The 14,176-nt window shown below is 36.8% G+C and overlaps 1 protein-coding gene across 2 annotated transcripts; it reads right to left on the reverse strand.

Annotated features, from left to right (window-relative positions):
* Window positions 1-2,805: 2,805 nt before the first annotated feature.
* TYRP1 (tyrosinase related protein 1) lies at window positions 2,806-13,669 on the reverse strand. 2 transcript variants are annotated; one of them, XM_051768214.1, is made up of 9 exons: window positions 13,531-13,669; window positions 13,484-13,492; window positions 12,512-12,982; window positions 9,305-9,627; window positions 7,818-8,022; window positions 6,668-6,835; window positions 4,948-5,127; window positions 3,651-3,797; window positions 2,893-3,108 (listed from the first exon to the last, which is right to left on the reverse strand). In XM_051768214.1, exons 3-9 carry the CDS (start codon window positions 12,888-12,890, stop codon window positions 2,903-2,905), a joined length of 1,608 nt encoding a protein of 535 aa, XP_051624174.1. In that variant the 5' UTR covers window positions 12,891-12,982; window positions 13,484-13,492; window positions 13,531-13,669; the 3' UTR covers window positions 2,893-2,902. The 2 variants fall into 2 exon arrangements, with proteins under 2 accessions (XP_051624175.1, XP_051624174.1); XM_051768215.1 differs by having other exon boundaries at window positions 2,806-3,108; window positions 13,484-13,648.
* Window positions 13,670-14,176: the final 507 nt, after the last annotated feature.

The raw sequence follows: 14,176 nt of genomic DNA on the forward strand, positions 1-14,176 counted from the left end.
TAATATGCCATAATACTAGGCCAAAAACTATGTATGGGAACAGGGCCTATCACCAATTAGATCCATGGGTTTTGGTTCCCTTAGCATAATTATCAATACTTAATCAGTAGTCTCCAAATTTTACATAAATTTCACAATTCTGATTAGTGTGAGATTTCCTGTCTGACAAAACTTTGAAGATGTGTAATTGTATCCAAATCAGAGGCTCCTTTCAGTTTTTCCTTAGTGGGTCATGGTCATCAGTTCGCCGTGAATTTAGCTCTATTTTTTCGACATTTCTGGGTATTCTTTACAGCTGTCTTATACAACCCTTATAAGAAAAAGACTTCATGAGAAGAACATGGAGGAAAAGTCATGGGTAAAAGTGACATCACATGCTTCAGAATTGCTGAATCTATGACTTCTCAGTTAACCTTTTTTAAGCTTCTCACTTTCTCTCTCCCTTTTTTGCAATTTTTCCTACCTGGGCTTGCCTCCATAGAAAAATTTAAAGATTATAGTTATCACACACTCAATTTTCTGGTCTTTATTTATTTTTCTTAATTTTCTCATGTGCTGGACATTTCAGATTTCAAACTTAAACCAGATTTTCCACGTCAGGAAAAAGCACCAGGCAGCTTCAGTGAACGGCAGGAACTTCTTTTCCATACCCAGACATAGTTGAAAGTACTGCAGATAGTGACCAAAAGAAGAAAGACTTGTGAGTTTATTATCAAGAATGGGTCAAGCACGCAGTTCTCCACTTTCCTTGCCTCTCTGATTCCTCCACTTGCTGTTCCTTTTCTTTTTAACTCTGTAATAAAAATCTATCTTTCTTCCTTCATTTATGTGTGGCAGCTCTAACTAGCAGGCAGTTCTTCTCAGTCTCTGACCCTAAAGACTTGTGGCCTGCTCAAAACACAAATGTATGCTTTTGCTTTAAGGATTGAACAGTTTTAATGACTAACAATGTCATCTCAAAATCTGATTTCATCTTGATATTTTCCTTTTCCTCTCAAGCTTCTGTATGCTTCTTTTTATCCATTGAAGTAAAAACACTTTAGAAAAGAAGCTCTATTATCTTCACTTTATAAATGAGTCAAATGAGTCACAGAGGTAAAAATCTGCTAGCTAAGAACTTTCATCAGGTCAGTAACAGCTAAGTATAAAATTCAGGTCTCCTGACCCCAATCCAAAATATGTTGTATTACCCTACTTTAATCTGTTGAAATCAGCAAAGTGGATGACTTGATAAATTGCCGCTCAGTACAAGCAAGAATGGCAGGAAAAGACATCTAAGTTGGAACACAAGCTGCTGCTTGTGTATGTGAGGTACTTATTGGCTAGACTGTAAGTAAAAACAAGAGCACAACATAAAATACCTTTGCCTAATTAGCTTTTGTGCCATGTGTGCCACAGGTGAAATTTTTCTTCTTAAGTATCAATTATGTTTGTAAATTTTTGTTGCTGTCTGTACCTCATGCTTGGTAAAATAAGACGATAACCCATCTACCACTTGCTTAGCCAAGAGTAGTTGTCTTCCTACTTACATCATTCTCAATGTATAAGCTTGTATCTCCTTGCAACTGAGTATGTGGGCCTTGAGCACAGCTGGTACTCACTGAAACCACTGGGGTTAACACAGCATGTGACCCTACTTCTGCCTAGCAGCTTACTGTCTTGGAGGGCTGCCTCAGACTGAAGGAGCTCAATCCAAGTTACTTACCATTTCTATTGATGTTGGTCTCAGACAGAGACACAAGGGTCTTTTTGATTTTATAGTCTGAGTGCATGGTGTGGGATTCATTATTCTGAAAGCAGGAACATCTCTGTATGCCAGCTAAGGACTGCTAAATTAGATTCAATAAGACATCATAGAAGGACAACAGATGATTAATTGGTACTCAGTTATGATGAGAGAGAGGACGTGAGGCTTAAAGCCAGATTTCTTAAGCCCTAGCTCAGGAATCAGTTTGTTACACTCTCGTTGGCTTATATTGAATAAATTCAACAGCAGCTGCTTAAGACTATTTTTCCAACCTGACACCTAGGCCCTTCTTTCAAAGCACAAGAGTGGGTTTAAATTCCAGCATGAGACAACTGAGGCAAAGTCTCTTATTGTTGGGAAAAATGCACTGCCATAGGGAGAGTGGGAGAGAGAAGGGGAATGAGATTGAAAAATGAAAATAAAAATAAAAATAAAGGAAAGGATAGTGCCAGCTGTCCTTTCAAATGAATGCACTTTCAGGCAGCTATGTTTGAACATAGAGTTGAAGTGTCCAAATACTGGAGTGGCTTCAACTGTGAATCTGTTTTCATAGATCAACATAAAAGCAGCAATAAGTTCAAAACTGTGTTTTGTGAATAAAGTTGATTTCAAATATACTGTTCCACTCAGAATTCCATTTTGATTCCATGCCTGGCATGCTGGTTATACTGAAACACATTTCTACTCACTAAGCCAAGGTGTCTATCGTACTTTTTAACACATTTCTAGTCACTTAGGCACAAGTAGACACTTAGGGTGTCTACTTGTATTTTGTATTGAGCTTCTGTCCTGTTCTAGACTTAACCTTTTCACAAAAGTACCTCATAAAAGAATTCTGGATATTAAGGTTAAGTGAAGTCAGATGGCATTTGCTGTTGTCAAGTCAACTAAATTTTACCAGATTTTACAGAAATATGCATGGCAAAGGCTTGCATGTGGCCCTTGAAGAATTCTGTTAAAATCAACACAGAATCCGCATTGCAAAGGTGACTTATTGATGCCTAAGTGTGACTAAAGAGGAAGTGAAGCCTGAAGCAAACATATCAAGACAACTAGTGGTTTATGCTCTTTATTTTAAAGCAGATGGATGACCATCATTTATGAAATACAGCAAAAATAAACAGTTTCAGTCAGATGCAAAAAGGTGTCATCTTTTCAAACAACAGACTGGCTTGGTGTTGGTACACCATCATAATCATCTGAGTAGTGCTGATACTGGTCAGTAAGAAGAGGCTGATGCAACTCATCCTTATTTTTCTTGACGCGTACAATACATGCAGCAGCAGCAAAGATAATTGCAACAAGAACCAGTGCAGTCACTATTGCTATAGTTATCATCTCTGTGACACGGAGAGCCCGACCTACAGGAAGAAAAAAGAGACAGTTATTAAAAGTAAATGTCAAGTATATGGATAAACATCATGGGGACAAACCAAAGCTCAGCATCCATCATTATTCAGTGAGTTGTGGAATAGAACTTGTTTAAATTTTGTTTGATAATATGTGAGGAAATGCAGTCTATCTTGTTCCACTCTAAAGCCAGTTCTGGACTTTTCTTCTTCCCTCTGGTTTGTGAGGCATTTGCATTCTCTGTTGTGATTTAATGAAGGCATATGGTATAGGAATAAGGACCTTCTGCAAGATTAAGATCCAAATGAGAACTTCTCCCAGAATTGAAGTGGATAGTGGGAACTTCATGGTGAAACAATCTCTGATCAGTACCTACACTAAATGCCAAAAACACACTTGGAAAGTTAGGTAGAAAGGAGAAAAAGACCTTTACAAAGACAACAAGTATTGTTTGTGAAATTTGAATAACTTTGTTATATGATGCATAAACTTAAAGGGACAAAGACATGATGAGAAAAAAAGGAAGAAAAAGTATCTAGATATTACAGATTACCTGGCCACTCGACTTCGTAACTGTATCCCAGGTTTTCTGGTGCAGTAACAAACATTTCATTATTGGTAACTGGAGGCCAGAAAGGTACCATGTTGTACTGTCGGTTATGTCCAATAGGGGCATTCTCCAGTGGATATGTTGAGATATCTAAATTTTAAATTCAAATCACATTTCTGTAAACAAAATTAAAGTAACTTGCCCTATTTAATTTTTTTTCCAACTCAGGATTTTGAGTACCTCAGTTTTTTCTTTCTAACCTAAGCTATTCCAGGAGGATTGTTTTTCCAGTGCAATGCATACAGAGCAGAGGGCTCTGCACTGTGAAAAAGAAAGATCAGTAATGATATCTCTTTTTTTAATGGAAACCACCAGTAAATTCTAAAAATTTCTGCCCATGTTGGGCTTTTAATTTCTTGTCACGTGGAAAAGGAGAAATATGTATACATGGAGGACTGGGAAAGGCTTTTTTCTACATTCTAGTTTTGCCTGATTGTAACAGTGCTGAACAGCTCTCTCGTCCAGTTCCAGAAGACAGCTAATGTAAGTTCCAGTGGAATTCTTTTGCAACAATTTGTTAAATCAGAAGAAAGCTGAAGTAAAACAAACCAACCAACCAACCAAACAACCCCCAGCAAAAAAGGACAAAAAAAAAGAAAGTTCACCTTGGTAAGATGATGCAAAACCTTGTGATAGTTCATGCAAGTACCACAAGGGGATACAATTGCTCTCTGAGAGCTATCTGGGAAAATTACATGAGGCAGGTTGTTGTGGAAACTACACAAAGAAGTCTCAGTTGTGCAACAACAGCTGTCTTCTATAGAAGAAGGAAGAGGGGGATGGATTATTCCAAGAGGAATACAGTTGCTGCATTGTGCAGACTGACGCATGGACATAAATGTTATGCAGAATTCTCCCCCTAGCACACTGACGCCAGTCTCCTTCCTTCTTTATTTCTTTTTTTTCCTTCCTTCCTTGCAATTCCTTCCTTCTGTTCTCCCTTTCCCCATCTCTTTCACTTTCACCCTTATTACATTTCTGTATTCTTTTGGGAGTTAAAGAAGCAAGAGCTGCAACAGCGATCATCCCTTAGAAGTATATGGAGATGGTTATTGAATACTGGTAGTATATCACAGATGTGGTAAAAATTAATCTACATTCATCTACATGCCATCTACATGGCATCTGTTCTTCTTTGACAAGAAGAAACATAAATATTTCATCCACAAAATAATGGAATGTCCTTCCAGGGTTACACTGACAACCACCCACCCTGCCTCTGTCTGTGAGAACATCTTACCTGCAGAGTGCCGTCTCAGCCACTCATCAAAAAGAGCATCTGTAAATGTGTGCAGGAGGACAAAAATGGGATCATTTGGTGATAAATGAGTTTGCCCTCCTGTTCCATTCAAAAATAGATGAGCCAAGTTGTGAAGACTTCGAACTGCTGGATCATATTTTCCAGAAGGATCACTGTACCCTGAATATGTAAAAAAGGAGTAACACAAAAAAATTCCTGTGATAATGTTGCTTGGAATCTGCATTTGCAGATGAACATTTCTTTTTTTCTCTGAGAGAGTTTCGAGTCGTTGCGTTGCCTTGCTTAAAATAAATGGTTAGCTAATCCTTTACCTACTGGCATTTGAGAAATGTCCCTAGCATGCATATTTTCAGATTAAAATAACCCTTACAAAAGAATGCTGACAATATGGAGTGCAAGGCTGCTGGGATCTAATGGAAAAATGGACAAAATAAACCACATCATAGCATGAAAGTAAAGGTATATATTTAGGCCCTAATATATCTTTCAGCATAACTAAAATAGTTGCACGTGTTTTCTATTTGCTGACTAAAGTGAGTATATTTTCTCATCTATTCTAATGAGCCAGCTGTTAAGCTTCCATACATCATTTCCATGTGTACTGGGAATACGTGTCAGAAAGCTTCACATGCTCCGTTTTCACTTTTTCAGTGAAGATAGTGCCTCTGTAACTTTGTTAGTGCCCAAAACATCATACCTCGTGTCAGATGTCAGGATCTGAAACATCATGAGAAGTCCTCCTGTTTTCAGGCTTTGGCCAGTCTTTCCAGAGAGGGATACATACAGTTAATTGGCTAAAGCCGTATTTAGATACCTAGGTATTGATAGCCCATTTGTCAGACTTGGTAAGCATTCAGAACTTTCAGATATACTTAGAAGGTTGGTGCATTTTCTTGGTTTTGTTCTTCAAGAGAAAGGAAAAGGAGTAGATTCTATGTTTAGTAGGATTTATGCTTCTTTAAAAGAGACAGTTGTCTATGTGAGGTCTGGCAGGGGTCTGAACTGTCACTTTGTAATCTCTTCCTGTTACAAAATAGGGATTATTAAAGTACAGAAGTTTCAGGATATCGGCTGAACAGTATAAATCAAATATGTATGCTAGTTTCTCTGTTGGGGGTATGTCTGTTCAGACATCAGTGACTGAAAATTTAATTTTAAATGTGTAAAGCTTATAGAAGAACAAAGTTATATGGTCCAGAGAGTAGGACTAACGTGTTTAGCAATAAATCCTATACCCAGACATCAATACCACTGCAGTAAATACTACCAAAGCTTAAAATTTATTTTGCTTTCTTTTATTTGTTTTAATTCAGATACAAGAATAGCTGCTAGAAGCACATGTTTCCCTCATTTAAAGATGCAGCTGAATCAATCTGCTGGGAAGGACTGTCTATTTCCAGCAACAGCAACCTATTAACTGTGTTTCAAGAACTTGATTTCTTGAAACATTTCTACTTAGTATGCCATCAACAGATTTTTAAGGCTTTTACACATTTTAAGAGACACAAGCTATGGCTATAAAGCAATTTAGCCAGAGCTTTTTTCCACTTAATACTAAGCTAATACTTAATGCTAAGAACAATGTGTTCTTAGTGTCCAGTAGCCCGTCTCCAAACTCATACTTCCAGTAGGAATAATGGCAAGCCTGCTTCTTGCCTTGTTTGGAGTTGTTACAGGTCTTCTTGTTTGCCATGTTTACCTTCTACTGTGTTACGGAAACTGTCTGTTGAATTGGAATAGAAAGGAGGAGTGTCAAATACACCAACTTCCAAACACTGGGCAACATCCTCAGGCTCTGGGAGACGCTGTACCATTGGTCGTGCGACATTTCCAGCAGGATTTCTTCGGATGGGACCACCCTCAGTGCCTGGGGATGGAGAGAAGAGAGAAAACAATACACAGAAAGTATCCTTTGCGTGACTGAACCATGGAGAAAAAAATCCCTCACAAATGACTTTACACTGAATGAATGGGTCAGTTCCTTGTGTCAGGCTAAGAATCTTCATGTAGTCCCGTGTTCTGGAACCTTTGTACCAGGATGTAAAAAAACATCTAGAGGCCTCTTACTGAAGTTTGTTGTTCTCTAAGTGCTTTGGGGAAATTTTCTATAGATTTTCAATGTGATTTCCTGATGAGATGGAGGACAACTTTTGAGGATATCCTGACAGAGTAGCCAAGGAAAGGACTATAGCTGATTATGTGCATGACTAACCCAATATTGTAGGATTTTTCCTATTTTTGTCCCCTATTTCCAAGACAATGCTGAGTTGTGGATTGAGGGTGATGAATGTACGAGAAATCAACTGGGATTTTTTTAACTTTTTTAGTTTGGGTAGGTGTGCTAGAATCCAATATTACTCACATTCAAACATGCTTCACATAGTTAACATGGGAATTTGTTAGGTGTTTGCATTTTAGGTGCAGAATGCCATGAAGGTTATAAGTGGAGTAGTCAGAAGAACACTTAAGCTTCATTTAAGAAATTACACTATCAGATTTAGTCATTTATAGTGCAGGAGCTGAATAGATACTCCACAAGAAGAAAAGGGAAGAATTTTGTTCTTCTTCTGCTACAAGTTCCTGATCAAATTTTGAACTACTTGGTGTCTCAGTGCAAGACAGATGATGGGACATGGATCATAAGAATATTAAAGACTAAGAATATTAAATATTAATATTATATTCTTTATGTATTTATATTCTTATATAAATATTAAGAATATTTAAGAATATTAAAAAACCACTTTAAGACTTTTTTCACTGGGAAAAGCCGTTGCATTGTAAAGTACTATATTTATTTATTATTAGGAGGATTTTCTCTCCAGATGTCTTCCATCATTCATACTTACTGTTACAGATGGTTCCCAAAGTTTCATAGTCTTCTACATTTTCACATAGCACTCTCCACTGAGAGAAGATTGAGTTTTGGCTGATAAGACTGACATCAAAATTGCTTCTAGCTCCCATCAAGTCATCTGAGCAGATATCACAAGTATTTTGTCCTGTTGCAAAGTTCCAGTAGGGCAGTCCAAAACTAGGATCCTGTAGCATGTTCTAAACCACATAAATATAGTGTTATTACACATGTGATGCAGACAGCTATAATATTTACTGCTAGAGTGATGTTAAAAACAGTTAAATACATCTTAATAAGAGTCAGAAGATTGCCTCATAGAGGAGAGGAACTCTATGGAAAATTTATGTAAAACCTTTTGGTAGTTTCTCACGTTGATGCCTTTTTCAACAGAACAGATGGTTGGACTATTGAACTGAGTCATGGATCTCCCTCATTAATAAGACAGTACGTCTTCCATGAAACCATACTGTGAATAGTAAGAAAAAGAAATTTATGCTGAGACCCCATTTTCCAAATATTTTTAATGGCCTGTGAGAAAGAGCAGTGTTTGTAGCACACAGTAACTAAGACAACTGTGGAATGACTGATGGAAAAGTAAAGAACAGGGGTATTGGGTCTTCAAATTGTCATGGTTTGGTTCCAGTACAGGTTGGAGTTGAGCAGTTGTGGAGATGGCAAACCAAATTATTTTAACTTATGATCAAGTCTAGTGACATAAATAGGAATATATGTTAAATCACAAAGAGGTAGAACTTCTCAGGTCTTCCACATAGCGAAATTACACCGACATCAAATATAAGCTTTGGAGGGGAGTTTGTGCCTCAGTCTAAAGTAAAGCCATTAAAGCTGATGAAAACACTGCAGTTATTTCAGGCACTGTTTAATCATTGCCTTGAAAACCTAATTCTTGTTTTTTTAAGAAGGATGATGGTCCATAAAATGCTATATTTTATTTATGGATAGGCCTGCATAAGAGAAGGGAAACAAGAGAATTGCTGATTTCTGGAACAAGGTATAACAAAACATTAATTTCTCTAACCAGTTACGCAAACAAAATATGATTCTGAATCCCCAAACCATCTCTGTTTTCCCTTTCTGTAAAATTTCTGATGATTTGGTCATTTTTATTCAAGAATCATGACCTTTACATTAAAAATACCACCAGAAATAATATTGTTGGTCCAATAAAATGTCTTATATAGATATATATAGAACTTGTATCTATTTTTCCAAGAGATTTTTATGTAATTACTCTGATTAAAATATTATTTTTAGAAACTCTATAAAAATGACTGTATAAAATCTCAGTGCACTTAACTAAATTCAGTGTACCCAGTGAGTTGCTGAAATTGAAGCAGAATTATTTCATAATGTTGAAGAAGCTGCTATCAATTTTTGCCTATTGTAATATAGAGAGAAGTTATATAACTGTACAAAACATAGCATGAACACATGACTCAACAATAATATGAACTTCACCTGCATGTCTCTTTCAAGCTGCAATAGATGGTACCTATGCCATGTGACAAAAGCTGGTCCCTCATGAGAGAAATCAACTCCTCCAAAACTCTGCTGCCCTGCACCAAGGAAAGTTTTCCTGACAGAATAATAGTGAGACCACACAAAGTAGTTATAAATGGAGATATTCTCGAACTGTGGTGTGTTGCCATCTGGTCCAAATATTTCTTCACGTCTTCGTGTGGCAATGACAATGTCAGGGTGGATTGTCACCTTGGCTTGGTGCAAGGCATTCACAAAACGATTCCTTTCTTCTGCGCTTAGATCCAAAAGATTCCTTCTGACTGTGATAATACAGAAGAAGCAAATTACCAAAGTTACTCATCTGAACCCACAGAACTAATTTATTGTGTTCCTAATATCTCTAAGTCCCTTTTTCTTCAAGAATTCATCTTCTTTTTTTTTTTTTTTTTTATTGGGGCAATTCACTGAGCATAAATAGCAAAAGTTATTTATCATGAGAAAGGCTAAAACAAATAAAAATAAAGCCTCAAACCTTGAGATTTTAGTGCTTTTAGAAGTACTGTTGCAGATTATCTCTCCATTCTGTCAGAGTAATTACAAAGTGCTTTGTTGTACAAACCTTTCAGAACCTCATCCAATATATGTAAGGTTTCCTATGGTAGTACTCTACAAGAAATGAATACTATAAAACAATTTATAATAATCAGAAATTCTGATGTTTGGCAAGATAGTAGAGAAGGGCATCATTTATGCTTGAACCTTTGTAGGAAAAATGGGATATTCACCAGTGAATTATTGTGAATTTATCACAGTACAATATGTCTTTTTAATGTCATTACATGACATTATTAACAGTAGCCATATATTAGTCCTTTTTACTAATATACTCAAAATAATTTAAAAATATTGTTATCCACATAGAGAAAGTGAAACAAGGAAGTAAACTGACTCTTTGAAATACCAGTATTTCAGCAAGTAGAACAGAGTTCAGACCACCTCAGCCCCTCTTTCATCTGGTCTGAGAAGACTTCGGTCTAAGTTTAGACTAAGATGCAGGTAGAAGTCCTCACAGTTGTTCTTCAACGTGTACTTATTTTCATTATAAAAAAATACTGTAAAAATCAATGATTGTCCAAATGAGTGACAGATTATGTTGACACATGAAGCAACAGGTCTTCAGCATGAATCTACGTGAAGAATGTAAGTGAATTTCGTTTCACTACATAAACTTGATTGGGTGGGGAATATTTTGATTTTTTTGAACTTTAAATAAATACTTCTGTGAAACATGAATTTCATTTCATCCTGAAATGCTTTTCTTTTTTGCAGAACTGAAGTGATATGCTAGCCTTCATCACTGAAGAATTATTTGGGGGTGTTTTAAGTAGTGAACTACAAATATCCATCTAATTTTGATTTATGTATGCTTCTTAACCTTTTTCTTTTTCAAAGTATATGCCTGAAACACAAGAAATAATTGTGACTATTATTAAAATTAGTCATGAATTGAGAAGATCTGAAGACACCAAACTGCATCTTAAAACTATTTAATATGGATATGCCAACAGTAATCCAGTAATTATTTTTAAACTCTGAGCAGATAAACCCGTGGCTAAGAATGGTCAAAAGAGGTGACTTCCATGGGGAAACTTAAAGCATACTAAGAAGCTATTTTACTCTTTTTAAACTCATGTTATTATGTGTGATATATCTGATTTGCTTAGGGTTTTACTGAGTAGTAAAGGATTTAATAAGAAAGAAAAATGAGAAGTGCTCTTGTATACCCTAGAAAATCAGCTAAATCTGCTTTTTGCCTGTCTCTAGATTTAGATTGCTAGGTTTGTGCATGTTAACATTTGTTTCTTTGTTATCCTTCAGTTATCATCATTGTAATACAGAACAGGCCAGAACACCAGAGAGTACAACCCGGCTTAGCAGATCCAAGACACGAGTCATAATTTCTGCTTTCTAACTTGCTTCTTGGAGTTCAAAGGATGAAAAAAAATTCCTAAGATCTTTCCTATAGCCCACAGGGGTTTTTTTTAAAGAAATCTTGTTAAAATTTTGATTTAGCAAGCAGTGCTTTGTTAGCCATTGTTGGAACATGCACTCATATTCATGGAACATTTTCTATCTGGTGGAAACAATGTCAGTGCTGATGTCTGTTTCTGCACTGCACGTTTGTGCTAGAAAACTCTTGTTTCTCATGTCAACAGAACCCATATCTCATTTGAGGATTTATGGATTTTACAGGATATCAATAATACTTTTAAAATTAAAAGTGTGTAAGTTTGAAAATAAAGGCTGAAACCTTGTTCATTCAGATGGTTTTGACTTGAGAATAAGGATCTCTCCCCAAGCCTTCTTGTCTTTTTCAATTTACCTACAGTATTCAACATTTTTCCTGAAAGGATTGCATATCCATTTCAAAAAATTTTAGACATTTGTTTACTGATATTCAGGACTAAACTGAAACTGAATAACTCTCAGAAAGGTTCATTTGTTCATCTGAACAGTTCATAGTTGTGACTCAATGCCTTTAAAGATGTTGACAGCAACTAAGTAAGGAAAAATTTACAAGGCCAGATACATCGTTTAGAAATGTATTAAGAAATTTTGAATGAAAAGAGCTGCTGTCACTACTACTTAAAGTAGTCATACTAAGCTATTAAACATAGTATTATTCCCAGACATACTCACAAACACATATACATGTCTATATACATTGCTTTACTTTTAAATAATTCTAAAAATATATATTTATTTTCTTAAGTAATTTCAAATAATTTTTTTTTCAGCTTAGATGTTCTATCCTTTAATGGACTTGGTCCTAATCCTACATTGTCTACAGGTTTCATTTCTTCCTTTTGTGGGGTAGTAAATGTAAGTACTAGATACACAAGCTGTACAGCTCATATAGCACCTGCCTTAATAGATCCTACAGCTACATAACATTGCTAAATAAATATAAGAGATATTTTGTATTTTAAAGAAGAGAAACATGCCAGATACATTTAGAAGCAAGTACTGATACACAAGCTGTACAGCTCATATAGCACCTGCCTTAATAGATCCTACAGCTACATAACATTGCTAAATAAATATAAGAGATATTTTGTATTTTAAAGAAGAGAAACATGCCAGATACATTTAGAAGCAAGTACTGACAAGGCAGTTTTCATCTCATATTTCTGATGCTCTTACCTATATTAATCTGTTGGCTACAGGTAGGTCCAGTCCAGCCAGGTCGACATGACCCACAGTTGTAGCCAGAGAAGTTACCATTGCACCGGCAGGTTTGGTTGAAGAAGCGAATGGGCCATTGCTCACGGTCATCCCGCCCATCATGGATGTACTGTGGGCCATGTGGGCGTGAATCCGCAGTCACCTGCACACACCGGCCCCTTCCCGTGGACACGCCACACCGGTCAGTACCTGGCCCGAACACAGGGAAATAGTCTGGGCAACACATGCCGCTCCTCAGGGACTCAACAGTTGCACACTGACGAGGGAACTGAGCTCCAGCTTGGTCCAACATGCTAAGTGATAGCAGAGAAAGGAAGAGCAGCGTGGGGATCTGCATGACAGCAGGTCAAGCAGAGCCGGCTCGTTCCAAGAGCTGGCTGTCCACACACGCTGACTTTCCTCTCCTGTGGATGGGACACCCAGGTCCCTCTATGGAGAGAGAGAGAAAGAGAGAGAGAAAGAGAGAGAGAGCAGAATGAAAACAAGTAATACAAATCTCCCATAGGCTACCCCTTCCACGCCAGAAAATTCCTTCTAACTCTACACTTCAATGCACCGTCTGAAAAGGCAAACAATTCTAACCACAGATGCTAATGTTCTTCTCTTCTAACAACCTGCACGAGATATAGTAACTATATAGATATATATTTGCTCATTGACTTCTAAGTTCTTACGAATTGCTCATTCACAATACACACCTGCCGGTCAGATTTGCTTCACTATCACAACATGCTAAAACTTGATTAAGGCACCAGTTTTCTGAACCTTTTATTTTCATCCTCCCTCCCCTCCCCCTAGTTCACGCCTTTCTTTTCTGAATTAAACTAGTACATCTTGTTCTACACTCAGCAGTTCTCCTCTGTATTCCCTTGCTGTTTTCTAATGACAGCTTAATCAAAAGGTGAAGTTACACTGCTGCATGCATTGTACCTGTTCTCTCTTCCTGGTATCCCTCCACTGCTGAGATCCTGCTCTACCTCTGCACGTCCTGCGGCTGTGTCTCACCCAAAATAAGCACGGCTAAATTCTCTCCTGGTTCAGTCTGATTGCTAATCCTTCTTCTACCAACACAGTATGGCTTGGCCTCACCCTCCTTCCTCTATTAATCCCCTTTCTACTTCAGTGCATTTCTCTGGACTTTAAGTACTTGAACAGCACATGATTTCTTTCATGCTTATCTCCTTGTGATTTTACAAGTTTTAGCAAAGGTCAGAGACAAATACTTGAATTCAAAACAGAACAAATGTGAAGGTTTGTTTTTTGTTGCCTTTTTTTTTTTTTTTAATTACTTGCAAAGAAAGGCTCACTTGAAAACAGACAAAGACAAAGAACACTTGGGAAAATCACATTTAACAGACACTTAAAAAAAATTCTTCAAATGGCATTTTCAAGATCAGCCAGAAGTAAGTGACTAAGATATGTTATTTGTAAAATTAAACACTCTAATCTCAAATTTACAGTTTTTATTTTAAGTATTTATTTTGATGCTAAAATAAAAAAGCAATGATCATATTGAAATTTCCCAAAATGCTAAGTTCTGAGAAGGTGCTATGAAACAAAAAAATAGAGAGGTAACGAAACAGAGAAAAACCATCTCTGAAATGAACAAAGTGCTTCTTTCGC

The sequence above is a fragment of the Manacus candei genome, unplaced genomic scaffold, assembly GCF_025592945.1.
Source record: "Manacus candei isolate 608988 ecotype Guabito, Panama unplaced genomic scaffold, ASM2559294v1 h1tg000093l, whole genome shotgun sequence".
Classification (NCBI taxonomy): Eukaryota; Metazoa; Chordata; class Aves; order Passeriformes; family Pipridae; genus Manacus; species Manacus candei.

Coding starts and splice junctions, on each gene's coding strand:
- TYRP1 (XM_051768215.1), bottom strand. CDS start 12,890: ATGCAGATCCCCACGCTGCTCTTCCTTTCTCTGCTATCACTTAGCATG. Junction 6,836..7,817: donor TTTGGGAACCATCTGTAACA/GTAAGTATGAAT, acceptor CTCCATCCCCAG/GCACTGAGGGTGGTCCCATC. Junction 3,109..3,650: donor TTACGAAGTCGAGTGGCCAG/GTAATCTGTAAT, acceptor TTCTTCCTGTAG/GTCGGGCTCTCCGTGTCACA.